This window comes from Amblyraja radiata, chromosome 13 (assembly GCF_010909765.2).
Source record: "Amblyraja radiata isolate CabotCenter1 chromosome 13, sAmbRad1.1.pri, whole genome shotgun sequence".
Lineage (NCBI taxonomy): Eukaryota > Metazoa > Chordata > Chondrichthyes > Rajiformes > Rajidae > Amblyraja > Amblyraja radiata.
Genome location: NC_045968.1, coordinates 52,790,763 through 52,815,341, shown reverse-complemented (window position 1 = coordinate 52,815,341; position 24,579 = coordinate 52,790,763). Strand labels below are relative to the sequence as shown.

General features: G+C 42.9%; 1 protein-coding gene across 1 annotated transcript; it reads left to right on the top strand.

Annotated features, from left to right (window-relative positions):
* LOC116980024 (mucin-4-like) lies at positions 1–23,793 on the top strand. The gene is made up of 7 exons (XM_033032094.1): positions 1–255; positions 5,206–5,374; positions 14,888–15,076; positions 18,813–18,859; positions 19,774–19,880; positions 23,546–23,626; positions 23,692–23,793. The coding sequence occupies exons 1-6, from the start codon at positions 33–35 to the stop codon at positions 23,600–23,602; spliced, it is 792 nt and encodes a 263-aa protein (XP_032887985.1). The 5' UTR covers positions 1–32; the 3' UTR covers positions 23,603–23,626; positions 23,692–23,793.
* The last annotated feature ends 786 nt before the right edge of the window (positions 23,794–24,579 follow it).

Sequence of the window (24,579 nt, the reverse complement as noted above, 5' to 3'; positions counted from 1 at the left end):
TCAATTCATATAATAAATACGATGACTAATCTATGCATCTGCCATCCACAAACAGGATACGGGACGGAAATCTGGTTACTTCTGCAGAGCTTCAATTTGAATACAATGCAATGCTGACTGTAATTAATTTTCTAAATAATGAATTACATCTTGCAATTCTGAATGCTTTCAACACTGCCACACGTGTCCAGCGTGCCGTGACACCTGTTGACCTTGGAATTTTGAATAGCACTGATATTCAAGATATAACTATATGTAAGTAAAAGATTTCAACGTTTATAGAGTGATATGGTACTATGGTGGCACAGTGATATAATAATCTGGGGAGCAGAGTTTAAATCTCGCCACATCAGAGGTGAAACTTAAATCTGGGAAAAGAACAATCGGTCTTGGTGATGATGAACCCTGAAATTTACTAAATTGCTGTAAAAATCAATCTGGTCCATGAATGTCCTTCGGGGAAGATGCCTGTCCTGTCATTCTTACCTGCCCGGTTACCAGAATGCTGCCTGAATTAGCGGGTATCACCTATAGGGAGAGGCTGATCAAACTTGGATTGTTTTGTCTGAAACATTGGATGTTGAGAGACCTGATAGAATATATCAAATTATGTGAGACATGGATAGTGTAGACAGTCAGAAGCTTCCCCCCCCCAACCCGCCAACTCCCGAGTAGAGATAGATGTTAACACTAGAAAGCAGTTTTAAGATAAAAGAGGAAAAATCTAAAGGAAATGTGTGGGGCAGTTTTTTTACAGAGGGTGATGAGTGCCTGGAACGTGTTGCCTGGGATGGTGGTAGAGGAAGATACGATTGTGGCATTTAAGACGTTTTTAGATAGGCACATGGATATGGAATTAACAGAGGAAAAGAGATCATGTGCAGGCAGATGAGATTGGTTGAACTTGGCATCGTTCACTACGGACATTATGGGTCAAAGGGTCTGTCCCTGTGCTGTACATTTCTATTTATTTCTACGATCAATCTCAACTTCCTCACTGCAGCTTGATTAATTTTACATGATATCAAGAAATAGTTCTGAGTACTGAAAGCAGAAAAAGCGTTGGGAGCAGATAGCATCCCCGTTTTGTACTGAAGGCCATAACTAGCTGGGCCTCTACCTAAGGTGATTAATACAATCACAACACTGGCACCAACTCAATAGTGTAGAAATTGCCCAGGTAGATCCGATTCACAAAATTCAGGACAAATTCAGTTTGCCCCTGTCCCACTTAGGAAACCTGAACGGAAACCTCTGGAGACTTTGCGCCCCACCCAAGGTTTCCGTGCGGTTCCCGGAGGTTGCAGGTAGTGGAAGCAGGTAGGGAGACTGACAAAAACCTCCGGGAACCGCACAGAAACCTTGGATGGGGCACAAAGTCTCCAGAGGTTTCCGTTCAGGTTTCCTAAATGGGACAGGGGCATTATTACTGTCCAGTCAAGGAGATCAAAGGTGTCATCAACAACGCTGTCAAGTGGCCATTTGTCCAGTTTGGATTTTGTCAGGACTAGCTGCCTGCAAATCTCATCACAACCTTGGTTCAAACATTGACCAAAGTGCTTAAATCCAGATTGCCCTGTATTATTAAGGCAACTGACATCACAGGTAAAATACTAAAGTGATTGCAGTCATAACTGATCAAGGTCAAAGTCAAATTTATTCATCACATGCAACCGAAGGTGCAGTGAAATGAATTTGCCAGCAGCGATACACTTAAAAAAGAACACACAATACACTATAGAATTAAACACAAACATCCACCACAGCATTCTTCACTGTGGTGGAAGGCAAAAAGAGTTCAGTCTGTCCTCCTCCTTTGTTCATCTGTGGTCAGGGCCATGAACCCTCCGTAGTCGGCGCTACAGACGGCCCGATGTACAGGCCCTCTCGTCAGGATGATCTAAACTCCGATGTTGGGATTGTTGAACACACACTTGGAGCGCCTGAATCGGCACTTTCCTACTGGAGACCGCGACTTCAGGATGCAATAGGCCGCAGGCTGGTGGTCAGAGCTCTTCTCCGGCGATCCCCGGCAAGGGATCCCAGACTCTGAATGGCAAGTCCACACCACGCCCGCGGCTAGAAGCTCCGCAGACCACATCCCCATGATGCCAAAGTCACCCGGCCAGCGATCGGAGCACTCCTTTCTGGTGACCTCCGGCAAGGATTCGCCCGCTCCACGAAGGAAAACTCGACGCTACGCCGGCTGCTGCAGCTCTGGGCCCATCTCCGGGAAACGACGCTCCAATCCAAGCTGTTAGGCCGTGAGAGGGGAGGCGGAGAAGCGACATGGCAAAAGTCGCCTCTCCATATAACCATATAACAATTACAGCACGGAAACAGGCCATCTCGGCCCTACAAGTCCGTGCCGAACAATTATTTTCCCCTAGTCCCATCTACCTGCACTCAGACCATAACCCTCCATTTCTTTCCCATCCATATACATATCCAATTTATTTTTAAATGATAAAATCGAACCTGCCTCCACCACTTCCACTGGAAGCTCATTCCACACAGCTACCACTCTGAGTAAAGAAGTTCCCCCTCATGTTAACCCTAAACTTCTGTCCCTTAATTCTGAAGTCATGTCCTCTTGTTTGAATCTTCCCTTCTCTCAATGGGAAAAGCTTGTCCACGTCAACTCTGTCTATCCCTCTCATTATATTAAAGACCTCTATCAAGTCCCCCCTTAACCTTCTGCGCTCCAGAGAATAAAGACCTAACTTATTCAACCTTTCTCTGTAACTTAGTTGCTGAAACCCAGGCAACATTCTAGTAAATCTCCTCTGTACTCTCTCTATTTTGTTGACATCCTTCCTATAATTGGGCGACCAAAATTGTACACCATACTCCAAAATTGGTCTCACCAATGCCTTGTACAATTTTAACATTACATCCCAACTTCTATACTCAATGCTCTGATTTATAAAGGCCAGCACACCAAAAGCTTTCTTTACCACCCTATCTACATGAGATTCCACCTTCAGGGAACTATGCACAGTTATTCCTAGATCCCCCTGTTCAACTGCATTCCTCAATTCGCTACCATTTACCATGTACGTCCTATTTTGATTTGTCCTGCCAAGATGTAATACCTCACACTTATCAGCATTAAACTCCATCTGCCATATTTCAGCCCATTCTTCCAAATGGCCTAAATCTCTCTGTAGACTTTGGAAATCTACTTCATTATCCACAACACCACCTATCTTAGTATCATCTGCATACTTACTAATCCAATTTACCACACCTTCATCCAGATCATTGATGTACATGACAAACAACAGTGGACCCAACACAGATCCCTGAGGCACCCCACTAGTCACCTGCCTCCAACCTGACAAACAGCCATCCACCATTACTCTCTGGCGTCTCCCATTCAGCCACTGTTGAATCCATCTTGCTACTCCTGCATTTATACCCAACAATTGAACCTTCTTAACCAACCTTCCATGAGGAACCTTGTCAAAGGCCTTACTAAAGTCCATATAGACAACATCCACTGCTTTACCCTCATCAATTTCCCTAGTAACCTCTTCAAAAATTTCAAGAAGATGTCAAACATGACCTTCCAGGCACAAATCCATGTTGACTGTTCCTAATCAGACCCTGTTTATCCAGATGCTTATATATATTATCTCTAAGTATCTTTTCCATTAATTTGCCCACCACTGAAGTCAAACTTCTCCGTCGAGGGTGACTGAAGAAAAGTTTCCCCCTTTCCCCCACCATACAAGACACACAAAGAAACACCCAAAACAACCACTTAGACAAACAACAAAAAAAAATCTAAATAACGAACTCGCTGCTGGCAGGGCAGCCGACTCACAATGTCCCCAACTGAGTTCTGATGTAAAGAATTATGATTGTGAATGTCAAAGAACAATCATGTCAGCCCAAGGTTATTACTGCTCAAGATCCTCAGGGTAATTTCCTATCTCGGATCATTTTCACAAAAATGCCAGGTAAAGGCCTTTAATAAAGGGTTTACTTTAATAATTAGGTTCCCTTATCAAGTAACCTATCATAAACATCCTGGGGGGTTCCCACTAACCAGACATGAAAATGGAGCAGCCACATCAATGCCATCATAGAATGTTTATTCTGCAGTGAGTGACTCACCATTGACTGCCCAAGGACGTTCAACCTTTCACAAGATGAAAGTCAGGAATATAATGGGATTCTCAACAAAGGGTTGGATGAATGCAGCTCCAAGAATTCTCAAGAAGCATCGGAGAGGAAGCAGCCCCTTTGATGGGTACCCCTTCCCCCATTCATTTTGACACACAGTGATTGCAGTGTGTGCCATCTACAAAATATATTGCAGTTTCTCTGGGACAGCGCTTAACAAAAATGTGACCTCCTACTACATTAGAGGAAAATAGGGAACAGGTGCATGGGAATACCATCTCAGGGTTTCCCTGCAAGTGTCATAATATCGTGCTTTGGAAATATGTAATTGGTTCATCATCATCACAGGGACTAAATCTTGGAACTGCTGACCCAATCCTTTAAACCAGAGATGGACACAAAATGCTGGAGGGACAGGCAGCATCTCTGGAGAGAAGGAATGAGTGACATTTTGGGTCGAGACCCTTCTTCAGACTGCTTTCAGACTCCCGTCTGAAGAAGGGCCTCGACCTGAGACGTCACCCATTCCTTCTCTCCAGAGATGCTGCCAACTTGGGCATTGATAATACTTTCACCAAATATTCTACAGAGGTTATGGGGAATTTATGTCACACATGTTAACAATGTCCAGGTCTGGGTAAAATGCATTAAAATGATTTTTGTCTGATTTATTATTGTTGGTCCCCCCAGGCAAATATCAAATGGGTCATTGTCAAACAAAAAAACCCAGTAATTACGTAATCTTGTAATCATAAATCTAAATTAGATTCAAATGGTTAGCATTGCTTTATACTTCAGCAAATGTGTGCATGAAGTTAGTTTTAAGTAAACAACCGACATGCCATTGAACAACTCAGAATAATAGTAGAGATTCTCAAGGTGACATTCGTTCAGATTTTCCTTTGATATTAGCTGTAAAAAGTTTGGAAATACCCAAACTTCCACAATTACTTTTCAAAGCATTTATCATAAATGTTTCCCTTTCCGAAATATTATTGATAATACATCCATTATTTCCCGATTCTGAATTGACACACAGCCTTAAAATACAGAACATTTTCTTTTTTATTTCAGTATCGAACGAACAGTTATTGGGTTACTTCAGCTGCAACGACTCTATATATGCTGATTATGTGGTTGTGTGGGATGAGCAAAATGGAGTCGTTTGCCGATCACCCTGTGACATGAATTACTGTATGAATCAAGCAGAGTGCCAGCATCTGCTGACTGGACCTTCGTGCAAGTATAAAGACATATATTTTTAAATATTGAGTAGTTGTTTGAGACTGCAAGGAAATTAATTTTAAGTGCATGCATTTTGTTGTGTTATAAGCTAATCTCATTAATAATTTGTACGGTTCTTTTCAAAAGCTGTTCTCTATGGTATAATGAAAAAGATCATTGCATAATGCCCCAAAAGGTTTCCAGAAATAATTCTAGTAACTGAGCCAGGTGCTGCATTTCTCAATGTTATACCATACTAGACCAAGTGGGACCCGTTGGGCCACATTCCTCCACTCGCCCATTCCCCCAATGCAACCTGTTTCCACCACTCACCCGTTCACCCAACGTAACCTGTTTGCCAAACGCAATATTCCACCACTCACCCATAGCCCCCAACTGCGCAGGCACGGCTCATTTCCCCTGGTTCCCCAACACTCCCCTCCTCTTCGCCCTCCATTTTCGCTCCCATTTCTTCCTCCACTTCTTCCACACCTCTCCCTCCCTCTCCTTTCCCCTACCCTCAGTCACTCCCCCACCCTCCTTAATCCCTCTCCCCTCCCTACCACCCTGACCCGTTGGGCCCTGTTCCCCAACACAATATTCCACCACTCACCCGTTCCCCCAACACAGCCCGTTCCCCCAACGCAATATTCCGCCACTCACCCATAGCCCCCAACTGCGCAGGTGCAGCTCATATACTCCCTCCCCCTCCTCTTCACCCTCCCTCTTCCCTCTTCTCTCTCCACTCCCTCCCTCAGCTGTCCGTCTCTCTCTTTTTCCCTACCCTCAGTCACTCCCTCCTTCACCTCTCCCCTATCGCACCCACAAAACACAATGTTTAAATAACATTTCTTGTCCTCCCCTCCCCCACTCCCTCCCTCTCCTTGAAACAATGTAACAAATCTCTCATTGCACTGGGTGGAACACTGTTAATTGGCAGCACACGTAACTGAGATCCCATTGTGATGTCATTGCCGGGTGGAGCACTATTTACGGCCAGCTTATGTAAATGGTATCCCATTATGACGTTATAGCTGCAAACTGCCAGTAACTGCCACAACACAAAATTTTAAACGTCAATAACATAAAAATTGTAGAGCTATCGTGTAGCATTTTGGCGTAGCTCAGATAACGAAAAGCTGCTGGCAAACAAGCAAATAGACTCACTCAAAGACAAGATGAGAGTTTTAGTAATAAACTAGACAAGTGGGAGCCGTTAGGTCCCTGTTACACAGGAGGCCTGGTCCCCCATTGTAACCCGTTCCCCAATGCAATATTCCACCACTCACCCAGAGTCCCCACGGGAGGCCTGGTCCCCCAACGCAACCCATTCCCCAAGGCAATATTTCAACACTCACCTGTTTCTACAACGCAACCCGTTCCCCCAACGCAATATTCCACCACTCACCCATAGCCCCCAACTGCGCAGGGACTGCTCATTTCACCTTATTTACCCTCCCTCATTTTTAAACTTTTATAAAATGCACTGGCACGTTCTAGCTAGCAGAACTCGGTGTACTTGAATAACAACAATGTTGCTAGCAGGACTAAAATCCCATTGTGACATCATAGCTGTAAGCACAGGGAAGAATTTTTTCTCAAATTGGGGTTTTGTAAATCTAAAAATGTTAATGACATGTGAAATATAACATCAATCTGAACGAAACTTGACACAAACCACCATAGGACAATAGTGAGTAAGGTGGTTCAAAATGTTAGTGCTATCATGTACCATTTTGGCGTAGTTCCTGGATCACATGGAGATAGACAGAGAGACAGGTAGACAGATAGAAACAAACAATATGAGAGTTTTAGTAATATAGATCAACTGGGACCCATTGGGCCCCTATCACACAGGAGGCCTGGTCCCCCAACACATCCCATTCCCCCAATGCAATATTCAACTACTCAACCATAGAACCAATGGGAGGCCTGGTCCCCCAATGCAATCTGTTCCCCAAGGCAATATTCCACCACTCATCTGTTTCCCCAACCCAACCCATTGCCCCAGCACAATATTTGAGCACACACCCATAGCACCAAACTACACAGGGGCTGATCATTTCTCCTATTTACCCTTCCTCATTTTAAACTTTAAAAAAAATTCAGTGTTCTGTGACTTTAAATGCATTTACACCTGCTAGAGTTAGCAGCACTGTGTGTACTTGAATAGCAACAATGTTGTGAAGAGGGCTACAATCCCATTGTGACATCATAGCTGTAAGCACAAGGAAGACATTTTTCTCAAATTGGGTTTTTGTAAATCTAAAAATGTCAATAACTTGCGACATTTAATATCAACATGAACAAAACATGACACAAAACAACAACAGGACAATTGTGATTAAGGTGGTGGCAATATTTTAGCGCTACCGTGTACCGGCGTAGGTCCAAGATCACATACGCATAGATATAGATAGATAGAAACAAGATGAGACTTTTAGTAATACACTAGACCTGGTACATGGATAGGAAGGCTTAGAGGGATCCTAGACTAAGTGTCACATGGGAGGCCTGGTTCCCCAATGCAACCCGTTCCCCAATGCAATATTGCACCACTAACCCATAGCCCCATGGGAGGCGTGGTCCCCCAACTGAAGCCATTCCGGAACGTAAGATTCCAGCACTCCCCTGCCTCCCTCAGCAGTGGATTTTAAAATAAATTCCAATTTCACCTCCCCTGCCTGCTGCAGCAGTTCCAATTGCAATACCAGTTGGCGCTCCTCCTCCTGTTGAATTCGCCCTCCCCTCCTGTTGAACGACTAAGGTCAGAGTGACCTATGAATAATTTTAACACTAAATTTCTTGTGAAAGTTTTTAAAGCTTTAATCACAAATAACTTGTGAAATATAGAATCCAATCTTAAGTGAACCTGATCACTGCCTGGAGAGGGAAAATGCGTCAGAATATGTAAAAATGTGTGTGCTACTGCGTAGTGTTTTGGCGAAAATATAAAAACACACACATATACACATGTACAAGATGAGAGTTTTAAAGTTATATATACTCGACCAAGTCCAACACACCCATTCCCTACCCATAGCCCCCATGGGAGGTGTGGTCCTCCAACTCAAGCTATTTCCCAATGTAAGATTCCAGCACTCCACGCTTCCCTCAGCAGTGGGCTTTGAAAACATTCCAATTGCACTTCCCCTGTGTGTTGCAATAGCAATTCACCCTCCCCCTCCTGTGAGGTGAAAAGTTCAGAGTGTTCCTGTGTCGCAGCATTGTATCGAAGTGTGTTGGAAGCTGGCAGGAATTATTTGAATGATTTTAATCAAAAATGTGAATCTGAATATGTCTGCTCCCCCAACAGTTGCTCCCATTGCAATATTCCACTACTCAGCCATTCCCCCAATGCAACTTATCCCGTTCCTGAATGTAAGAATCCAGCACACACCTGCCTCCCTCAGCAGTTCCAACTGCAATACCAATTGGTCGTTCCCCTCTTGTTGAAAAATCCCATTGAGGTGAAAAGTTCAGAGTGTTTATGTCTTGCAACTTTGTATCGAAGTGTGTTGGAAGCTTGAAGGAATGATTTTAACAGTATAATTCTTGTAAAAGTTGGCATTTTTTAAACTTTAATCGTGAATAACGTGAAATATAGGATGAAATCTTCAGTGAAGCTGATCACTGCTAGCTGAGCCATTGTAACGTCATCAGTTGAAGCTGGTCATTTTAAATTCAAAGTATTTTTGATTTTTTTAAACTTTAATCAGTAATAAGTCGAGAATCAGTCGAGAAATAAAGCATAAAGTGTTCAATGAAGGTGACTGCCTAGAAGGGAAAAATGTGAATCAGAATATGTAAAAATGTAATCGTTACCATGTAGTGTTTTTGTGAAGATGTAAAGGCAACCACATATACACACACATATGCACACACATATACACACACATATGCACACACATATACGCACACATATACACACATACAAGATCAGACTTTTAATAAGTATATGAAGAGAGAGAGAGAGTGAGAGAGAGGGAGAGGGGGGAGAGAGAGGAGGGGGAGGGCGGGGTTCCATCTCGACTGCTGGTGCTGTCTGTATGGAGTTTGTACGCTCTCCCCATGACCTGTGTGAGTTTTCTCCAAGATCTTCGGTTTCCTGTTTCCACGCTGTATCACTAAAACTAAAACCAGTGACTAGTGGTGTGCCTCAGAGATCAGTGCTGGGCCCATTGATGTTTGTGGTTTATATGAATGATTTGGATGAGAATGTACAAAGCATTATTAGTAAGTTTGCATATGACACTAAAATACTATAGCTATGACACCTGGCTTTTGACCCCGTCCCCCCATCACCAGTACCATCCTATTGGAATTTGGTCCAGCCCCTGAGGTATTGCATTGATATTACTTTCAATTATGAATTGCAACTCAATTGTGGCTTATTTCCCGCACTGTTGAAACAACTAAGTCTAGAAATCTTGCTCATCCTCAGCCTCCCTAACCACAATTTTCTGCAACTACTACCTTGTTAGGGCCATGAAGAATTTTCAGGCATATTATTTCCTGACTGCCACTTATCTGTGCATGTTCAACAAATCACAAATGTGAGAACTGTAATTGAATTCATTGTGTGCAGGTGATGATGATGATAAGCTTTTAAGGTGATATCTCAAAGTTTACATAGACTTTGGCACGGCAGTTGTCAAGCTACCACATGGCAGACTGATCTCAACGGTTAGTTTACATGGGATGCAGGCTAAGCTTTCCAATTTGATACAAAATTGGCTTGCAGATAGGGTAGTGATTTGACATGTTTTTCCAACACTTGTAACAAGTTGTGTGCGACAGGGAATGGTGCTAGGTCCAATTCTGTTTGATATTTCTATTTACAATTTTGATGTTTATTTATGTGGCATGGTTAATAAGTTTGCGGATCACACTAGAATTGGTGGTATGGTGGAGTGTAAAAGAGGTTTCCCAAGATAAACTGGGCCAATAGTCTGAAGAGAATCCAAATGTTTTAATTGAAAATTTAAAGAGATTTTAAGAAATACACTAGGGAAAGAGAGTAACTGGAAAGAAAATAGAGCCCCTCAGAAATCAAAGTGGTCATTTACGTGTAGAGCTGCAGGAGATGGGCAAGGTCCTCAATGATCCTTCGTGAATATTTCTCCTGTAAGACCTTTTTTTCACCCAGTTTTATTCCACCAGGGAGGTCTTACCCTCCACTGCCTGCAACCACCTTCAACTAGCATCACAACCGGCTTCGACTAAAAAATTACCGATTTTTAAAACGGCAACTTATTTTAAGTCGCGGTCAGTTTTGAATTTTTTGAAATAATCGCCGGAACATAGAAGAAACGGAAACCACTTTTGACCATTAGGGAGACTGACAAAAATCTCCGGGAACCTCCGGGAACCGCACGGAAACCTTCGGTGGGGTGCAAAGTCTCCAGAGGTTTCCGTTCAGGTTTCCTAAGTGGGACAGTAGCATAAGGAACCTCAGACAGTTAAGATAGTAACTCAGCGGGACAGGCAGCATCTCTGGAGAGAAGGAATTGGTGATATTTCAGGTTGAAACTCTTCTTCAGAGCCGAAATGTCACCCATTCCTTCTCTCCAGAGATGCTGCCTGTCCCGTTGAGTTACTCCAGCTTTTTGTGTCTATCTGCAGTTCATTACTACACATTCAGACAGTTAATGCAGTTGTCTTGAGTATATTAAAGTTGGCCTAGAGCATTTGAAGGTCAATAAATCTCCTGGGCCTGATTAGACATCTGGGAAGCTACAAAAAAAATGGTGAAAGTCCTAGTCGAGATATATGAATCATCATTTGTCACGGTGAGGTAATGGATGACTGGAGGTGGCTAATGATGTCCCTCTATTTAAAAAGGATTGCAAGTAAAAGCCTGTAAATGATAGACCAGTGAGCCTCATAGCGACGGTAGGCAATTGACTGGAGAGAATTGTGAAGCGTAAGATGGACAGGGGCCGATTAGGGATGCTTTTGATGTGGGAGATCACGTTTTATGAAATTGATTGACTTTTTTGAAGAAGTAAACAAAAAGGCAGACACGGCAAGGCCGTAGATATTGTCTACATGGACTTCAACAAGCCTTTGATAAGGTTCCGCATGGTTTGGTTTGGCAAGTTAGATTGCACGGCATTCATGGAGAGCTAGCTACCTGCCACAAAATTGTTTTCATGGAAGGAACCAGAGGGTGGCGGTGGAAGGTTGTGTTTTAGACTGGAAACCTGTGACTAGTGGTGTGCCTCAGAGATCAGTGCTGGGCCCATTGTGTTTGTGGTTTTTATTAATGATTTGGATGTGAATGTACAAAGCATTATTAGTAAGTTTGCATATGACACTAAAATACTGTAGATGATATCGTAGACAGTGAAGATGGTTATCAAAATTTACAGCAGGATCTTGATCAGCTGTGGAATAGGGTTGATGTGGCAAATTAAGTTTAATGCAGATACGTGCATGGTCTTGTATTTGGGAAGTCAAACCAGGCCAGGATCTTCACAGTGAATATGAAGGGCCCTGGGGAGTGTAATTGAGCAGTGGAATCTACAACAGGTAGATAGTTCTTTGAAAGTGGCATCACAGGTTGATAGGATAGTAAAGAAGGATGTTGATCCATTGGCCTTCACAGCATAAAATATAGAAGTCAGGACATCGTGTTAGGGTATAAATATAGAAGTTGGGACATCATGTTACAATTGTACAAGACATTGGTGAGGCCACATTTGGAGTATTGTGTTTAGTTTTGTTCATCCTGCTGTATGAGGCTGAGGGGTGATCTTTATAGAGGTGTATAGAATCACGATGGGAATAGATGGGGTGAATACAGTGAGTCTTTAACTCAGGGCCTGGAACCAAGAACCAGAGGACATAGGTTTAAGGGGAGATTGGCAAGATTTAATGTGAACCCGAGAGGCAACTATTGCACTCAGAGAATGGTGGGTATACTGCCAGAAGGGATAGTTAAGGCAGGAAATATAATGTCATTTAAAGGACACTTGAAGAGCCAGGTGAATAGGACAGGTTTAGAGGGATAAGCGGACAAACACAGGCAAATGGGACCAGCTTAGAAGGGGTATCTTGGTCAGCATGGACAAGGGCCTGTTTCCGCGTTGTATCTCTAAAACTAAAACTAAGCGTGTAAACAGGTCCTTTGGCGAGTCCGCACTGACCAGCAATCCCCGCACATTAACACTATCCTATGCACACTAGGGCCAATTTACACATACACCAAGCCAATTAACCTACATACCTGTAGGTCTTTGGAGTGTGGGAGGAAACCGAAGATCTCAGAGAAAATCCACGCAGTCACAGGGAGAAGTTACAAACCTGAAGTTTTCAACATGTTGAAAAATTAGCGGCGACTAGAATGAAGCCGCCATGGAGAGTAGCGAGAATTCTCGTGCCGTAGGTGGGTCGCCAGGAGGTCCTAATGGTTTGCCATGAGGTTGAAGGTTCTCGTAGGTTATAGCCGGTGCTGACCGGTGAATTTCATTAGCTCATTGGGAAAAAAAAGGTAAGCAGTAATTTTCAGAACCAAGGACAGCCGACCGGTAATGTTAAATGTCCGCTGAGCTTCACAGCCATGTATCTCTGGCTTCTTAAAGGTTGTCTCCACTCCTTCTCCCCCCTTCTCCTCCTTCTCTCCCCCTTCTCCTCCCCCCCCCCACCCTATTTTAAAGGACTTACCGTACACTCTGCTTTAGCCGTCTTTTAACAGCACCAACCTTCCTGTTCATCGCGGTGTGTGTGTGTCTGTTTCACCTTGGCTTTGCACCGTGTGAATTTCACTCAGACAGCGCTCCCCCCCGCTTGTCCTGTCCCCCGCTTGCATAACGGGCTGGTGAAGGAAGCGATGTGTTTGTGTATGTTCCACTTGACAATCGCCGGCAGTTGCCTGAAAAATCGCCTAGATGATTTCTTACAATGTTATTGTGTCTGTAAGGTTTGAGTTATAAGGAAAGGCTGGATAGGCTGGATCTTTTCTCCCTGGAGCGAAGTGGCGTGGGGTGCCTTTGCAGAAGATTATAAAATCATAAGCGGCATCAATAAGGTGAATAGCCATTGTCTTTTCCTCCCGGGTAGGGCAGTCTAGAACTAGACGGCATGGGTTTAAGGTGAGAGCGGAAAGATTTAAAAGGAACATTAGGTACACACACTATGGTGCATATGTGGAATGTGCTGCCGGACGAAGTGGTTGAGGTGGGTACAAATAAAACATTTACAAGACATTTGGTACATGGATAGGAAGGTTTAGAGGGATATGAGCCAGACACCAGCAAGTAAGACTTGGTTAGCTTGGACAAGTTGGGATGATGAGTTTGTTGCCATGCCTTCAGATTCATCCCATTATTATGTCTGTTCATCACTTAAACATTTCCAAACACATGTTTAAGATATATCAAACGCCACTGAAGATCAATGGGTTTGCCTCAGCTTTGCCTCTAAATCACAATGTTAATTTTCCAATCACATTTAAAAAATAAGCACAACTTCAGCTCAGCTGTTCAATGTTGCACTGATCTATTGGTCAAAACATTGAAATAAGGCCCCTTCAATCAATCAATCAATCAGTTTTATTTGTCACTTGCACTTATGTATTGAATGAATGAGTTTGCCAGCAGCAGTACATTAAAAAAGAACACACAATACACAATATAAATTTACATAAACATCCACCACAGCATTCATCACTGTGGTGGAAGGCACAAAAATTGGCCAGTCCTCCATTTTCCCCCGTGGTCGGGACCTCAACCCTCCGCTACGGGCGTCCAGATGTACCGACAAGGTAAGTCCAAGTAAGTCCTGAATCTGTGCCTCCCCACCGGAGACCGCGGCTTCAAGGTGGTGTAGGCCGCAGGCCGGCGGTCGAAGATTTAAAGTTTCTGCAGCCAGAAGCACCGCAGACCGCAGGGCCGGCGGTCAGAGCTCCTCTCCAGGGACCCCAGGCGAGGGACCCTGCTGGATTGGTGGCATTGAAGATCCCAGGCATTATTTCAAGAAAAAGGTGGAGAGTTAAACTTAGTTTCTTGGCCAATATATACATCTCAACCTCATTAACAAGTTTATTTAGTTATTATTACGTTGCTGTTGTGTTCAAAGCTGTGAGCAAATGGACAATACTTAAAAAAGCACCTTAAAAAAACTCTTATGGGTCTGTCCTACTTACGCAATTTTTCCGACGACTGCCAGCACCCGTGATAGGTCGTTATAGGTCGCTGAAAATGTTCAACATGTTGAAAACCCAGCGGCGACCAGAACAAGGTACGACTCCTTGGGCGACTACTCACGACCATACTGGCTTCACCCATGACGCCGAGGTGTCGCCTGTATGGTCGTGAGTAATCTCCTCAGTCGCCCAAAGAGTTGTAGCGTCATTCTGGTCATGTTGAAAATTTTCAGCGACCTGCAACGACCTATTACGGGTACCGGCAGTCGCCGAAAAAGTCGCATAAGTGCGACAGGCCCATTAGGAACTCAAAAGTTAAGATAAACATGCTAATCTTTTAACTTGATATTTTGCCAGTCCCTAATGCTGCTGTGTTTTTTCCAGATGCGTTCCACACACAATATATTCTAGCTTCGGTGACCACTGCGAACATCTATCATTGAATCTCAGAGCATTTTTTGGCATTCTGTTCGGAGCTTTAGCATTCTTGTTGTTACTGATGTTAGCCATATTTTTAATTGTGTGGAAGTGCAAATCAAATGGACGGAACAGATTGATAAATGACACAAACAGGTACATTATTCTTTATATTGCTTCAAATTATGCAGAATTACGTGGAAGATGTACCTTTGTTACTGTGTATCCAATGTTATTAATTTCCATGTGTTTGAGAAGGAATTGCAGATGCTGGAAAATCGAAGGTAGACAAAAGTGCTGGGAAACTCAGCGGGTGCAGCAGCATCTATGGAGCGAAGGAAATAGGCAACGTTTTGGGCCAAAACCCTTCTTCAGACTGATGTAGGGTGGGGAGAAGAAAGTAAAAAGGAAGAGGAGGAGCCTGATGGCTGAGGGAGAGCATAGAGGGGGAGGAGACAGTAAGGGCTACCGGAAATTGGAGAATTTAATGTTTATGCCGCTAGGGTGCAGACTGCCCAAGGGAATATGAGGTGCTGCTCCTCCAATTTCCGGTGGTGCTCACTCTGGCCATGGAGTAGGCACTACCATACACCTGAACCATTTCCGACACTTCCCTACCATTTCTTGACCTCACTATCTCCATCGCAGGTGATAGACTTCTGACCGACATCCACTATAAACCCACTGACTCCCATGGCTACCTTAACTACTCTCCTTCCCACCCTGCTTCCTGTAAGGACTCCATCCCCTACTCCCAATTCCTCCGTCTACGCCGCATCTGCTCCCAGGATGAGGTATTTCGCACCAGGGCATCAGAAATGAACTCATTCTTCAGGGAACAGGGGTTCCCCTCCCCCACTATAGATGAGGCTCTCACCAGGGTCTCTTCCATACCCCATAACACTGCTCTCTCTCCCCATCCCCCCACTCGTAACAAGGGCAGAGTCCTCCTAGTCCTCACCTTTCACCCCACTAGCCGTCACATACAACAAATAGTCCTCCGTCATTTTCGCCACCTCCAACGTGACCCCACCTCTCGCCAGAGCTTCCCATCTCCCCCCTGTCTGCTTTCCGCAAAGACCACTCCCTCCATAACGCCAAGGTCAATTCTTCCCTTCCCTCTCGCACCATCCCCTCCCCAGGCACTTTCCCTTGCAACCGCAAGAGATGCTACACTTGTCGCTTTACCTCCCCCCTCGACTCCATTCAAGGACCCAAGCAGTCGTTCCAGGTGCAACAGAGGTTCACCTGCATCTCCTCCAACCTCATCTAATGCATCCACTGCTCTAGATGTCAGCTGATCTACATCGGTGAGACCAAGCGTAGGCTTGGCGATCGTATCGCCGAACACCTCCGCTCGGTCCGCATCAACCAACCTGATCTCCTGGTGGCTCAGCACTTCAACTCCCCCTCCCATTCCGAATCCGACCTCTCTGTCCTGGGCCTCCTCCATGGCCAGAGTGAGCACCACCGGAAATTGGAGGAGCAGCACCTCATATTCCGCTTGGGCAGTCTGCACCCTCGCACCCTCGCGGCATAAACATTGAATTCTCCAATTTCCGGTAGCCCTTGCTGTCTCCTCCCCCTCTGAGCTCTCCATCAGCCCTCGGGCTCCTCCTCTTCCTTTTTCCTTTCTTCTCCCCACCCTACATCAGTCTGAAGAAGGGTTTCGGCCCGAAACATTACCTAATTCCTTCGCTCCATAAATGCTTATTCATTTTCATGTTCATCACCAAAACCAGGGTGTGCTGTAAACTAAAACTGCAGTCAATCAGAATTGTAATTACAACAGTTGATAATGAAAGAACAATTAACTGTAGGTTTTGACTTGTTTATAAATGAAAATACATTTCTTAAAAATTAGATTTTGATTTATTATTGTCATGTGTACCAATGTACTGGGCTTTGCATGCTATCCAAACAGATGAGGTAATAAAATCAAGAAAACACAAGTGCAATAGTCAGAGCATAGGGGAAGATACAGAATTGAGAATATAGTTCTCAGCAATGTAGTGCATCAGTTTTACAGACAAAGCCCAAAGTTCATAATCAAGTTGAGGTGAATTGGACTGTACCATAGTTTATGAAAGGACCGTTCAGAAGTCTGATAACATTTGGGAAGTAGTTGTTCCTGAATCTGGTAGTGTGTGCTTTCAAGCCTCTGTACCGTCTGCTAGATGGGAGAAGGAGAAAAGAGCAGGAGTGCATGGTTCAGCTGTTCAACACAAAGATGTGGGAATCGGGGCTCCATCCAGAGCAGCAACTTATATGCTGGCCATTAGTGAGGACTGATAGCGTTGCTCTGTCTTTTGAGTCCTAAAGTCACCCTCGTCACCCCATACTGGATCTGATAGAAGCCGCCGTCTCCTCCTCTTGTGTAGGAAGGAACTGCAGATGCTAGTTTAAACCGAAGATAGACACAAAAAGCTGGAGTAACTCAGCAGGACAGGCAACATCTCTGGAGAGAAGGAATGGGTGACGTTTCAGGCCAACACCCTTCTTCAGACAGGTTAGGGTTAAGGGAAACAAGAGATGCAGATGAAGATGTGGAGAGATAAAGAACAATGAAAGAAAGATATGCAAAAAAGTAACGATGATAAAGGAAACAGGCCATTGTTAGCTGTTTGTAGGGTGAAAATGAGAAGCTGGTGTGACTCAGGTGGGGGAGGTTTAGAGAGAGAGGGAATGCCAGGGCTACCTGAAGTGAGAGAAATCAATATTCATACCACTGGGCTGTAAGCTGTCCAAGTGAAATATGTTTCCCTTATCCCTAACCAGTCTGAAGAAGGGTCTAGACCCGAAACGTCACCCATTCCTTCTGTCCAGAGATGCTGCCTGTCCCACTGAGTTACTCCAGCTGTTTGTGTCTCCTCCTCTTTGTCTGGCTACACATTTTCCCCGGCCAGAGATTTATCAATTGTAACAAACTCAGTGTTAATTGTGATATCGCCAGCTCAGCTGTTGCAAGCCCATGTGTTGGCACCACAACCCAGCACACAAGGTGATGCATCTCTGTATGTTATGCCATAATGAGCCCTTTTATGAACATGAGTGCCAATGCTCCTTGCTCCTCAAAGTTCCATCATCTCAGACATCAGTCAGGAATGTGACAGGATATTCTCTATTTGCATGGTAGAACACACCTCCAACAAGACTGAGTACCTAGAATAAAGCAGCTATTTTGAGCAGTATGCCATCTTGCACCACCACCGCACAGTTGCTTCAATGGGTATCTCAACAAACTGCAGTGCACTTGCTTTCCAAGGCTATTCCATTATAACCACCCCCCGCCCCCCACCCCCCCCCCCCCCTCTCAAAGACCAAGACCTCTAACACATGAAGGCAAGTGCACGGGGACACCACACCATACGCCATCCTGACATGGAAATGTATTTCAGTTTCAACATCATTGCTGGATTTCACTCGATAGTGCTGAGGTGTACCTTCATGAGAAAATGTATAGCTTCTTAGCTGAGCAGCTCGCAGCAATTTTTTAAGGAAATCGGCAATGAGCAGTAAATTGCAGATACTGAAAATGTTTTGGGGCAAATTTACATCTGAGTTTCATATTATCTTATATTTAATCAATGTTTTTGTAAGTGTGGTACTTACCTCCCTCCACCCTCCATATTGTCTACATGGTTGTGACCTTGGACATTATCTAGTTATCCCAAGTATTTCATATTTAACCCTCATCATAGACCTTTAAAAATCATTATCCAACTAAGCTTTCATGAATGAGAAATGGTTGATCCCAAAAGGGTTCTAAACTTTCTGAAGGGACCCACCTCTTCCTCTTGGGGCAGAGAATGCAAAAAACCTGCTGTAGCTCTAGGCAGGCTTCTGATAGTTGAATCATTAGGTTTATTGACAGCTCAATATTGTTTTGCAGCATTGGAGATGTGGATCGGCAAATATTCTCTTGGCAAACTAATCCATGTAAGTATTTTAATCACAATTTTAAATGTTGATACACAGACCTCTTCAGATAGATATTTGATCTTTGATCTCATATTAATTGTTGCCATTGTATAGTTATTGCATTGCTTTAAATACTTTTACATTTTGTCATGGTAGAGTTTATGAGGGATTAACTAAATAGTGGGGTTCATTTCAACTATTTAGCAAGCCAAAAGCACTTTTAGTTTAGTTTAGAGATACTGTGCGGAAACAAGCCTTTCGGCCAACCAAGTCCGCACCGACCAGTGATCCCCACACATTAACACCATCCTACACTAACATATATATTTGCATTTATACCAAGCCAATTAACATACAAACCTATATGCCTTTGGAATGTGGGAGGAAACCGAAGATCTTGAGGAAAACCCACGTAGGTCTCTGGGAGAATGTACATACTCCATACAGACAAGCACCTGTAGTCAGGATCGCTGGTACATGGATAGGACAGATTTGGAGGAATTTGGACCAAATGCGGGCAGGTGGGACTAGTGTAGCTGGGACATGTTCGCCAATGTGGGTAAGCTGGGGCAAAGGGCCCGTTTCCATGCTGTATCACTCTATCTAATAGTTCTAGTATCTAGCTTTGCTACACCTAAAGTGGAGGTTAAAACACATGGCGATGACTTACTGTTTGCAAGGGGATCAAATGTAATAGAAAAGTTGGGAAAATCAAAGCTCAGCAAACATCAGTAACCAAACTACCCTACAGTATGGCACTCACTTATCTGCCTCTATCAGAGATGTGCAAACCACTAGTCATGCAACTATTTACAGATATATTGGCATGTTTTTTTTAAATTTTCACATGACAATAGAAACTAGATGCTGTTGGAAATGTTTTCTCAAGCTAGTGTCCATGAAAAACTAATGAAATGTATTTATTATTTCAGTTTCTTCTAAAATAAAAGATACAAGCATCTTGCCTACTTTGGCTGAAAAGAATCTGTCATCTTTAGCATGGAAACCACATCTTGAAAATGTCAACACTGCAGCAGAGGTACAAAAATAATAAACAATAAGCCCATAGTTTGCATTAGGGTGTAAATTTTGTTTTGCTTGCAGTATAATAGAATATTTCTTAATTTTTGGGTTTTGGTAACATTATGGTAAAAGCATTAACCTCACAAACTGCAATTATTAATATTAAAGAGCATCTTCATCATGATTACAGGCTTTTGTATTCCTTTTAGTTTAAACCAAAAGTATAATATTGACAACTTCTATGATTATTCTCAGTTGTTATAATCTTTATCCTTGTTTTAATTAGTTAGACCAAGTCAATGGATATTTTTAAAGCAGATAGATAGATTCTTGATTAGTACAGGTTATGGGGAGAAGGCAGGAGAATGGTGTTAGGATAAAGAGATAGATCATCCATGATTGAATAGCGGAGTAGACTAGATGGGCCAAATGGGCTAATTCTGCTCCTATCACTTATGACCTTACACCTTTCAAGTTCAAGTCAAGTTCAAGTTAGTTTATTGTCATGTGTCCCTGTATAGGACAATGAAATTCTTGCTTTGCTTAAGCACACAGAAAATAGTAGGCATTTACTACAAAACAGATAAATGTGTCCATATACCATGATATAAATATATACACACATGAATAAATAAACTGATAGTGCAAATAACAGAAAGTGGTTGGTAATAATCAGAGTTTTGTCCGAGCCAGGTTTAATAGCCTGATGGCTGAGGGGAAGTAACTATTCCTGAACCTGGTTGTTGCAGTCTTCAGGCTCCTGTACCTTCTACCTGAAGGTAGCAGGGAGATGAGTGTGTGGCCCGGATGGTGTGGGTCTTTCATGATACTGCCAGCCTTTTTGAGGCAGCGACTGCGATAGATCCCCTCGATGGAAGGAAGGTCAGAGCCGATGATGGACTGGGCAGTGTTTACTACTTTTTGTAGTCTTTTCCTTTCCAGGGCGCTCAAATTGCCGAACCAAGCCACGATGCAACCGGTCAGCATGCTCTCGACTGTGCACCTGTAGAAATTAGAGAGAGTCTTCCTTGACAATCCGACTCTCCGTAATCTTCTCAGGAAGTAGAGGCGCTGATGTGCTTTTTTGATGATTGCATTAGTGTTCTCGGACCAGGAAAGATCTTCAGAGATGTGCACGCCCAGGAATTTGAAGCTCTTGACCCTTTCAACCATCGACCCGTTGATATAAATGGGGCTGTGGGTCCCCCTCCTACTCCTTCCAAAGTCCACAATCAGTTCCTTGGTTTTGCTGGTGTTGAGGGCCAGGTTATTGCGCTGGCACCATATGGACAGTTGCTCGATCTCTCTTCTGTACTCTGACTCATCCCCATCAGTGATACGCCCCACAATAGTGGTGTCGTCAGCGAACTTGATGATGGAGTTCGCACTGTGGTTCGCTACGCAGTCATGGGTATAGAGTGAGTACAGCAGGGGGCTGAGCACGCAGCCTTGAGGTGCTCCCGTGCTGATTGTTATTGAGGCTGACACATTTCCACCAATACGAACAGACTGTGGTCTGTGGACGAGGAAGTCGAGGATCCAGTTGCAGAGGGATGCGCAGAGACCCAGTTCTGCGAGTTTGGTAACCAGTTTGGAGGGGATGATTGTGTTAAATGCCGAGCTGTAATCAATGAATAACAGCCTGACATATGAGTTTTTGTTGTCCAAGTGGTCCAGTGCGGAGTGGAGGGCCAGCGAGATCGCATCCACCGTTGATCTGTTGTGGCGGTACGCGAACTGCAGTGGGTCCAGGTTTTTGTCGATGTAGGAGTTGATTTGCTCCATGATCAACCTCTCAAAGCACTTCATCACCACCGCCGTTAGTGCCACTGGTCGATAGTCATTGAGGCATGTCACCTTACTCTTCTTGGGCACCGGTATAATTGATTTCCAAGTCCTAATTATTTTCCAAGTATAATTATTTTCCAAGTCCTAATTATTTTTCACTCAAAAAGACGTCCAGAACAGCTTAAGGAACATGTAGCTATAGTTGCTCACAGAAGGTTAGCAGCCAAGTATTTCTAACATTTATTTCCTGACAACTATAGAAGCAGTGTATTTGATTTTCATAATTATACAATAGTTACACATTAGATGGACACAAAATGCTGGAGTAACTCAGCGGGTTGAGCAGCACATCTGGAGAGAAGGAATGGGAGACTTTTCGAGTCGAGGTCCTTCTTCAGACTGGGCGTCAGGGGAGAGTGAGACTAGAGATATGGATGCGCAAGGTGTGAAAACGACAGATCAAAGGAGACAATGTCAAGGAAATGTAGAATTGGCTGAAGGGAAGGTGACAACAAGGCGTATAGACAGTAAAATTAATCAGGAGGATAGAAAAACAAATCAGAGAACTAGGGTGAGGGAGAGACACAGAGAGAGGGAAAGCAAGGGTTACTTGAAGTGAAAGAAATCAATATTGATTTATAGGTTGCAATATAGGTTGTAATCTGTTCTCATACCTGGTTGGCACTCCATACAACTGATGGTTCAGTAGAGAATTGCTGACCTGATGCAGGTCAGTTCATTTCTGAAGTCTACTCATGGACATTGTAATGAAGAAGTCAGGAACAGTCTAGAGTTTAGATATATAGGCACATCTGAACTCCTACACCGACACTGGACTCAGCAACGAGTCCACACAATCGTTTTCTGAAGTACAGACGTATTTCATATCTGATCCTTCAACTATACTACAGAGATAGCTATTTTTATTATTTGTTTTACGTGGCATACCTTTACAGCAGGGTAGTGGAATCCTTTAGCAGAGGCCTTATTGGCACTCAACCACCCTGCTTCAAGGGGTGGTGGAATCAACCAGGGCTCACATTTCAGCTCAGTTTGGTACTTCAGAGCCACAAAACAATGAGGCTTCCGATGCAGAATGTGGACACGTCAGTGATAGAAATTCTACTAATCTCTCACTGTGTTCTGGTAATTTGTGAAATCTGTTTAGCTACCCTGTTTTCTGATTTACCACCTTTAAATCCTATATAGCTTCAGCACCTTGATTAGATTTCTTCATAACATTTCCTTTCCAATGAAAGGGATACCAACATCTATTTCCCACAAGATATGGTGAATTAGCCAAACATTGTAGTCTAATTTAGAGATTTCAAGTAATTGTTATTTTTCACTGTATCTCTGACAGTATTACACCATTTAATTTATCCATGTTTGATGATGACGGCTGATTTATACAACAGTTTAAACATTATCAGTACAATAAAGCACAGAACGTTGCCACCTCAGTAGTTTTGGAATGTTTCCATAATCCATTCTCAGCACTTTTAGCTATAAAACTAAATATTTTCTCCTTCTGTTCAGAATAGAGCTTCCTATTTAAATCAAAATCTGTTATTAGATTTAGTTTAGTTCTTGTTTAGTTTAGATATAGAGTGCAGAACAAGGCACTTTGGCCCACCAAGTCCGCACCGACAATTGATCCCCGCACATTAACATACTAGGGACAGTTTTTACATTATACCAAGCCAATTAACCTACAAACCTGTAGGTCTTTTGGAGTGTGGGAGGAAACCGAGGTTCTCGGAGAAAACCCATGTGGTCACGGGGAGAACGTACAAAGTCCGCCACCGTGCCGCCCCTCTCATTTTCTCTAATGTTTAGCCATTCAAATAACATTACCTACCATACCCAGTAAAATGTTATTTTTTTTTTTAGATAAAAATTCAAAGACCATCACTCAGAAGTAACGGCGATGAGTCCAATATACCATAAATTCACCACAAATGAAAGCCTTTTGAGAACTTAGGTACACAAAATTGCTGGAGAAACTCAGCGGGTGCAGCAGCATCTATGGAGCGAAGGAGAACTTCATTGATGCTCTGTTTCGTGCAACAAGTGACCCACAGGTGTGACCTTTCAATTCCACCGTGAAATCATCACAGGAATCTGGGTTCATCAAATACATGTACTTCAATATATTTTGAATTACCTATGCTTTAAATCAACATTATTTTCTTGTCTTGTATTAAAATACTGACACCGATGTTCGAATGAGTAATTACTATTTTTGGAATTTTTATGTTTCGAGTCGTATAAAGATTAGTTTTATTCCTGCCTTCTATCCATACCGGCACCTTATCACTTATAGGCGTGATCATTAATTACTTCGTAAAAGTTGCAAATAAATGTTTTTGGGAAACTAAATGGATAAACTTTAATGCTGCACACAGCCCTGATAATGTAGCTCAATCCCTCAACATTTGTTTTAACTATTGAAATGTACAAATATAATTAAAAGTACATAATTGTATGTATTTTAGAGCATACTAAATTTAGAGCATATATATATATATATATATCAATATATATATTGATATATTTAACGAATAACTGGAATTTTGTTTGCATGGAATGTTACTATTTTACAATCTGATTTCTGGGATAAAATGTAATTTGTATGTGAATGTTATAGTTAATTTTTGTGAAGGTTGACAGAGTTTGCACTAGAAATTCACCTGCATTTAAATACGTTAATCAATTTTAAGAAAATAGTTCAAAAATTCTGTTCCAAATATTACATTTTGAAACATTTAAATAAAGAAAACAACTGATTAAATTAGTGAAGAATTTCTATTTTGTTCTGAAGAATAATGGTATCTCCAGCAGATAACATTAAGGTTAATCCCAATAGATTTTACAAGTACATTGAGGGAAAAATGGTAACCAGAAATAAAATGGGACCACTCAGA